The sequence below is a fragment of the Myotis yumanensis genome, unplaced genomic scaffold, assembly GCF_028538775.1.
Source record: "Myotis yumanensis isolate MYYU_CA2020_CCGP unplaced genomic scaffold, mMyoYum1.0.hap1 SCAF_19, whole genome shotgun sequence".
Classification (NCBI taxonomy): domain Eukaryota; kingdom Metazoa; phylum Chordata; class Mammalia; order Chiroptera; family Vespertilionidae; genus Myotis; species Myotis yumanensis.
In genome coordinates, this window is record NW_027223770.1 from 11,740,341 (window position 1) to 11,748,519 (window position 8,179).

Below are 8,179 nucleotides of genomic sequence, written 5' to 3' on the forward strand. Positions count from 1 at the left end.
TGACTCAAGCACAGCATGCAAACATGCAACTCCCCGAACATGTTTGGTTTTGCAGACATGGGATATGGGCCAGTTAACCTTTGCCCACAGAACGCGGGCTCTTCAGTGTCTCCTGTATTTGGCTGACAAGGAAACCATAGAATCGCTCTTCAAAAAGCCCATCGAAGAAGTCAAGTAAGTAGACTTTTTAAATCGCATTAAGAAATAGGCAACAACAAGAAGAAACAGCAGCAGGTCGTTGTTTGGGAGGGTAGCTGGCAGGGCCGTGGATCGGAGAGGGCATTAGCGAGGCGTGGAAACGGACCTTGGGTGTCCTTGACATGGTGGCAACAGGGAAACAGGCCTGTGAGGAGCTCTCCTTCCCCTCGCTCCTGCGAGACCTTTAGACACTGACTGTTTTCTGCCTCTTGCTCAAACTGATGTCTTCCTAATATTATGTTCAGTGGATCTTTTCAGAAACCCAGAATAGGCATTTAAAAACAAACAGGCCTAATTTATCCAGATGGTGGCTTTTATTTTAAGTGTAAACGTGGCCTAAGAGAATGTTTACTGTGAATGCCTCTGTTTTCCAGATCTTACTTGAAATGTATAACTTTCCTGGCGTCTTTTGAGATGTTGAATATCCCCATCACCTATGAGTTATTTTGCAACAGTCCTAAGGAAGGCATGATTAAGGGCCTATGGAAAAACCACAGCCACGAGTCCATGGTATGTCCACCGCGCACCCGTCACCTCAGCTTTCTGAAAGACAAAACCAGAGGAACTGTTCCCGGGCAAGTCTGCCGCATGAGAGCTTTTCTTCTGTCCTGTCCTGGCGGGTGACGAGGCGACTTGGGCGTCTTACCTCTCTTCCTGAAGGCTAAGGCCATCCCTCTCAAGAGAAATCACCCTTCCCCAGGCCTGTCCCTCCTCGTCTGGACGAGAGAAGAGACGGCCCTGGGGAGGAAGGGTGTAGCTTCACCTCCTCGTTGTCTGTGGGAAGTTAGTGTCCGAGGCAGTCGGAGCCCAGGTGGGCCGGATGCCTTTGGCAGAGGTGGTTTGACTGTCTGGTGCCGGAGAGCAGTACGACTCTTCTCTCTCCCGTAGGCAGTGAGACTGGTGACTGAGCTTTGCTTAGAATACAAAATCTATGACCTGCAGCTGTGGAACGGACTCTTGCAAAAGCTTCTTGGCTTCAACATGGTAAGACTTGGTACCCTCCCCTGCAGTGTCGTTTCCAGCGATGCTTGCTGCTGAACGGATGCATGCTGCAAACGTCACCCTCCCTGGCTCAGGACTTCATGTGAGGCCAGAGAAAGTGCAGACTCAGAATGATGCAGATCTCCCAGGGAGCAGGGAGGGCGGGCTCCCTGGCCTCGTTGATGTTCGTGGATGTGTAAGCGCACTGCCCCGGTGGTTCTCAGGGAAGATGAATTTGACTGATGCTTCCTTTGAGAGAATCCGGTATCTCATGTGGAAATTTTCTGTTTTGGTGATCTTTGGAACATTTCTTTTTTTGTTTATTTTCCCACAGATTCCTTATCTAAGGAAAGTTTTAACAGCCATTTCTAGCATCCATTCTTTGTGGCAGGTATGTAATTTTTTTTTTAAGTAAGTTTTATAGAATTTAATCTCTATGCTCTCTGGCCTGGTGACTCCTGGGCACGCCCGGTTAGTGACTGTCTCCCTAATAAAGGACAGAACGGATCGGCTGTGGGAGGATGTTCCTGACAGTGGTGCTCACACTCGGAACACTCAGCTCCGATGTCACCTCCTCCAAGACCTCACTGTCCCCAGTTCTCCAGGCTCCGTGCCTCACACCTCAAAGCGCTGACTCATCTGTGATGGTTGTCAGAGCACAGTTTACCCTAATTACCCGTTCGACCACCCCTCGTGGACTTTGAAGATCTTTAAAGTCAGAGACCACGTCATTTTCTTCTAAATTTCATAAGTTGTGCACCCACATCATCATTATCACATAAAAATATATAATGTATTGGTGTCGTCCAGATTGTTACATATCAACACATATAGATCTCATTTTTTTTTAATTAAGATACACACACACACACACACACACACACACACACACTAGCCAGTTTGGCTCAGTGGATAGAGCCTCAGACCACGGGCTGAAGGGTGCCGGGTTCAATACCAGTCAAGGGCACGTACCTTGGTTGCAGGCTTGATCCTTGGCCCTGATCAAGGCACATGTGAGAGGCAACCAATCGATGTGTCTCTCACATTGATGTTGCTCTCTCTCTGCTTCTCCCCCTCCCTTCCGCTCTCTCTAAAAAACAATGGAAAAATATCCTCAAGTGAGAATTAACAATAAAAAAAAATTATAATTCACATGTAAAATTCACCCTTTTAAATGTACAACTAAGTGGGGTTTTGTTTTGTTTTTTTGGTTTTTTTGCTTTTGAGAGAGAAAAAGAGAGAAATGTTAATTTGTTGTAACTAAGCTACCCGGCCAGGGCTGCTGAAAAATTATCCTACAATCTAATCACCTCAAACACAGAGGTCTCAGTTGAGGACTTTGGTTGAGCATCCAGCTTGTGAGCTCTGGGTGTGCGTGCTGTGACTGTCCAGCAGCCTCTGCTGGCCCAGGCGTGCGTTCTGACACACTTGTCCCCACAGGTGCCCTACTTCAGCAAGGCCTGGCAGCGTGTGGTCCAGGTCCCGCTGCTTTCAGGTACTGTCCCCTCCTCTGGGCCACGGAGGGTCGCATTTTGTGGTTGTGCGTGTGTACACATTGTTTTTATTTGTTTATTTTCAGCCTCTTGTCCTTTAAGCCCCAGCCAGTTATCAGATTGTTGTGAGAGTCTCATTGCTATTCTCGAGTAAGTGAAATATTTGTTTTCCTACCAAAAAAAAAAAAATCCAATTTATTGCTTGTGAAATTCCTTTTTAATAGATACCTGTTACGGGGTAGTTTCTTTTTCTTGGGAAGGTAAACATACCACTTGCTTTTAAATTAAATATCTCTTATTTTTATAATGTCTACTTTCCATGTGTGGTACCACTGGTAACCGAATATGCCATTGGTCCCCAATTTCAATGTGAGTATAGAGTACCGTTTGTGACTACCCTGAGTGACAGACACAGTGTTGTCTCGTAGAACGTTTGTCTTTATGTGGAGGCTTTCACACATAATCATAGCAGCAGCCAGTGGTCTGCATTCCTGTGGGTAGATCCTTTCACTGCAGGAAGAATGCCATAGCAGACGTGAGTTGCTCACTGCTAAGCAGGTGTTATGCACAGCACTTCAGTGTCTTAAGAATTACTGAAAGCATAGGCAAGTAACAAGTGGGGAACACTAGAAACAAGGGACTCGGACAGGGTCATCTTGTGACTAATCGTGTGCTCTCTCCAAGATGTCCCGTTTCGGATGATCTCGACATGGTTGGAGTCGCCAGGCAGTATGTCCAGTTAGAGCTTCCAGCTTTTGCGTTAGCCTGTCTCATGCTCCTGCCCCACTCAGGCAAAAGACACCAGCATATCAAGGTATCCGGGAAAGTATGCTCTGGGGCTGCCAAAGAAATGGAAGGTCTTAGCCTTGCATGTCCCCTGGGAAAGGTTGCGTGTTCTTTTCACCAAACCAGCAGAGCAGGGGCACATCAGTGTGGACAGGGCAGGATTGTGGATTGTGGGGTGGGGGTGGAGGGTTAGTGGAAGGTAAGACTGGAAGCTAGATGGAGGCTAGTCTGAGGGAAGCCTTAAGAGTGCATCTTTGCCAAGACTGGTTTGGCTCAGTGGATAGAGCGTCGGTCTGTGGACTGAAAGGTCCCAGGTTCGATTCCGGTCAAGGGCATGTACCTTGGTTGTGGGCACATCCCCAGTGGGAGGTGTGCAGGAAGCAGCTGGTCGATGTTTCTCTCTCATCGATGTTTCTGACTCTCTATCTCTCTCCCTTTCTCTCTGTGGAAAATCAATAAAAAAATATATTAAAAAAAAAAAAAAGAGTGCATCTTTGTCAGTAGGGAACAGTCAGTTTTCCCAGAAGAGTAAAGTGAAATGATCAGAAATACTTCAGAAGGAATAATCCATTTCAGCTTGACTGGAGGAAAGAGGTGTCAAGAAATGAAACTCTAGGAGGGTGAGTGGGCAATGGGGGATAAGGACACCTATGTAATACCTTAATCAATAAAGAAAAGGGAAAAAAAGAAATGAAACTCTGGGGAATCTATTATCTCACTAAATCCATGTGCAGCAACCTTGTGGAGAGGCCAGGAAAGCGTGAGGGGATCAATCCTCAAAGTAGGTGGTAGCAATGAATGAAAATGAACTGGAGGGAGAAGACTACGAGGAAGGCAGCTTGACTTCGTGATTGGAAGAGGGAGGTAGAAGAGAGCGGAGAGTCAGGTCTGTGTGTGGGTGCCCCAAAGGGAGCCACAAGGACTCTAAGGACAAAACTTTAAAAAAAATAACTTGCCATTTTTCTCAGTGGTTAGAGCACCGGCCCTTGGACTGTAGGGTCCCAGGTTCGATTCCGTTCAAGGACACGTACTTCAGTTGCAGACTCAATCTCTGGCCCGGTTCGGGGAGTGTGCGGCAGGCAATGAGTCAGTGTGTCTCTCACATCAATGTTTCTCTCTCTGTCTTTCCCCCTCCCTTCCACTCTCTCTAAAAAATCAATGGAAAAATATCCTCAGGTGAGGACAAACAAAACAAAACAAAAAAACTCATTCCCGCTGTAACACAGAACAAGTAGAACAAAGCATCTGGAAATGTTTCATTTGTCGTTTGTTCTACTCGTTTTATTTTTTTCAAAGCCGTCTGTGCTTATCTTTGACTTTGTTCTTTCCTGACTATTCATAACCTCATCTGTTGCTACTCTTCCGAGTGCTAGTATTTAAATAGATTCCTTTTGGCACTTAGAATGACAACATGCTTATTATTAAACAGCTCTTACGGTTGGAATGGGCATTTTTGTAAAATGCTTCTTACCTTATTTCAATAATTTTTGGTTGACAGAGGCATTTTTTCCTATAATAGAAATCCTTTAAGGTATTTCAAATTAAAAAAAATGAATGCTTTACAGATTGGACAGACATGAGTAGTAATTATGCTTTTCCGTCAACTATGTTTGATTTGTTTCTCTAGACCTTTCTGAACTCGTGCAGCCCTCAGGTCATTTTACAGCAATTGGAGGAGCATATGAGTTCTGGCCAGCTGGCAGGGTTTTCACATCAAGTAAGAGAAAATTTCATCTCCTTTTTGCTATGAAAAATTAGGTATTAGAAGGTAATCGTTTTCCCGAAACCTGGATGAAGCGGAAAATTACTGTCTCAATCTTTTCGTTAATACATACAATTCATTTGCTTTTATTAAAACCTATACATTTTTTTAACGGCGGGGACCCTGGCTGTCTTGTTTATTGCTGTGCTTTATTAAAAGTCCCAGAGTGCTTAACCACAATTACTTCCTACTTATTCACTGTATACAGTACTGAAACGGGCCAGCGCAGTCCCCGTCCCCCGGCCCACCCCCTCACAAAGGAGTGAGTTAGATCACGATGACAGTCTCACTCCGGATTGTCAGAAATGTTTCGGAATTAACTAGGACTTGGCATTTAACACGTTGTTAATATGACGATACCTGTCATTCTATAGATTCAAAATCTGGTTCTGAATAATATCAGAAATAAGAAGGAGTTTGGGATTTTGGCAAAGACAAAATACTTTCAAGTGTTGAAACTGCACCTGATAAACACCAACAACATCACTGACCTGGTAAACTATTTGGCAAATGAAGTAAGGTAAGTCAATTAAAAAAAACCATAGAATGTCCTTAAATTGTATCTTTATTTTGGAGGAAGACATCAAACACTTATAGAGCTGTTTGGTTGTAACTCAAGGCTCTAAACGTTACCTTGTAGCGTTACTACCCGTACCCAGAGGTCAGTTGTCTTGTAGCCCAGTCCCTTGGAACATGCACTGGGAATCAGACAAACAAGCTGCCTGAACCTCCAAAGTAGGTGTCTCACAGCTCCGCTCTGAAACCCTACGTGACAGCTTTAGTTCTTAGCGTTTGCTCAGCTCATGTATCATAATGTTGGCCAAGCTTGGTTATCTAATTTTCCAGCATCCACAAGTTTGGAAACAACAAGCTTCTCTTGGGATCGGGTTGGGAACAGATCTGTAAAGTGAAAAGGAGAGAGAAGAAATGGGGTGACCCTGAAGAAAGGCAAGGGATTAACATGCCTCCTGGGTCTATCCCTCCGTTCACCTAGCTGTGCTGATCACATGGGAGGCGTGCTTCTCTCTTGACCACAGCTCGGATCTCTTTCTGCTTGTGTATCGCTGGGGTCCAACCATAGTCACTTGCTGTCATTTGTGAACAAGCGTTATTTTTTGATGCATGATCTATATAGAACCGGCTGCACGTATTTCAGACATGCAGTCTGATGAGTTTTGACACATGTCTACACCAGTGACGCCATCACCACAATCCAGTTAGCGAGCATAGTTCCCACCCCCAAAACTTTCCTCATGCCCTTCTTTTTCTCTCTGATGCTGTAGTATAGATGAAGCTTCCATCTTTATAAGTGAGTACTCAAAGCACCGTGGGAACCCCGTGCCCGCAGACGCCGCGCCCTGTGAGATTCTGAAGGTAAAGCTGCCCGCAGTTACCTGGACTCTCACCAGCCTGACGCCATTTCTGTTTCCAGGGTCTTGACATTGAGCCAGACTTGTTCTGGAGATCACTGTGTTTTCACACGTGACTGCATATATTTTTTATATTTTCCTTTTTTTATAAGAGAGTCCCAGGCCAGCAATGAAGAGGCCATAGCTCTCCTCTGAGCTCCGCACCAAGCAGCCATGTGGCCTCTAGCCGGTCACTGACCCTGGGCCAGCTCTGGCTTTACACCTGGGCCACCTGCTCTCCAGCTTCCTCCTAAAGTCTTGCTTTTCAAACTGAAGCAAGTGAGACACTACATTTCCAAAGGCCTTGGTTAATGTGGTGCTTGAGTATCAATTGCTTTTACTTCTCCTTTTTTAGTTACCTAAGACATAAGTGTTCCTTAAGGAAAAAGAAATTTGCAAGAGCAAAAAAAAACAAAGTTCTTAATCTCTTGAAATCTCACTACCAAGAGAGAGTATCACTGTTAACATTTTGGTATATATTCTTCCAAATGTCTTTATATATAAAATATGCATGTAAATTACTTCTGCTTTTATTTTGAATTTAAATATAAGGTAAATATTTGTATTTTGATCATGAATTAGTAGTTTTAGTAAACCTAAATATTGTGGGGGGGTTTTCTCTCCTTTGGTCCAAAATAGACATATTAAAATAAGCCTACGTGTTGATAACTTTCATTAATAACTTCCAAGTCTGTTGTGCTCAGTGGCATAAAATTGGTTTTTTCAAAAAGGGAGAATATGAATTTAGGAGATGAATTTGTGGCCCTTAAAAATAGGTTTTTCTATAGTCCTGTTCATCTGAACTGCTCAAGAATGTTATGTGTAGATTTTTAGCAATACAGTTAAACCTTAAGTTCTTTAGTTTATCTGAGCATTTTCTATTTAAAAAAACACAAACCTAAATGACATTCATAAAAATACTTCTGTGTTTCTTCCCATTTAGATGTTTCTTAATGGATCATAGTCAGTCATCAAACCTTTCTCAGGAAGAGCCAGAGGAAGTTTGGAGCCCGCTGTCAACTGACCATATTTATTACGGTTGTTAAAATTGTGCAATCTCTGTGTTATAGCTGCTGTCAAATATTATCTGGCAAGTGATGCTAAGATACTTGGTAGTTTGTCCCATAAAAAAGTTATATCCTGAGTTAATAAATCTTTTATTTGCCAAGTTACTTGTATAACTTAGAGAGACAATTTTTCTTACCATATATGAAGGAAACAAAATGCAAAGATATTTTGCTCCCTGCAGAAGAAAAGCAAGTACTTATAGCCTATTTCTTCCTCATATAAAAATAAGAATGTCAGTCTTTTTTCTTTTTTTTTCTTTTTTTTTCAGAAAGGAAGGGAGGAGAGAGAAACATCAATGATGAGAGAGAATCATCCATCAGCTGCCTCCTGCAGGCCCCCTACTGGGGGGCAAGCCTGCAACCTGAGCATGAGCCCTGACCTGGTTCATAAGTGGACACTCAACCACTGAGGCACACCAGCCAGGCCAGAATGTCATTCTAACTAGTGTTATTCTAGTAAACATGTATATAATTTTTTGCCTT

At 43.6% G+C, this 8,179-nt stretch overlaps 1 protein-coding gene across 1 annotated transcript in view; it reads left to right on the top strand.

The window, feature by feature from the left end:
* Positions 1–7,862, top strand: part of KNTC1 (kinetochore associated 1) — a 58,711-nt gene extending 50,849 nt beyond the window's left edge. The window contains exons 53-63 of the mRNA XM_070400268.1: positions 56–174; positions 573–708; positions 1,087–1,182; positions 1,514–1,570; positions 2,620–2,674; positions 2,759–2,822; positions 3,357–3,486; positions 5,086–5,175; positions 5,595–5,740; positions 6,504–6,594; positions 7,573–7,862. Coding sequence (XP_070256369.1) covers positions 56–174; positions 573–708; positions 1,087–1,182; positions 1,514–1,570; positions 2,620–2,674; positions 2,759–2,822; positions 3,357–3,486; positions 5,086–5,175; positions 5,595–5,740; positions 6,504–6,594; positions 7,573–7,593 — 1,005 coding nt within the window. The 3' untranslated portion in view covers positions 7,594–7,862. The remainder of the gene's footprint in view (positions 1–55; positions 175–572; positions 709–1,086; positions 1,183–1,513; positions 1,571–2,619; positions 2,675–2,758; positions 2,823–3,356; positions 3,487–5,085; positions 5,176–5,594; positions 5,741–6,503; positions 6,595–7,572) is intronic.
* The last annotated feature ends 317 nt before the right edge of the window (positions 7,863–8,179 follow it).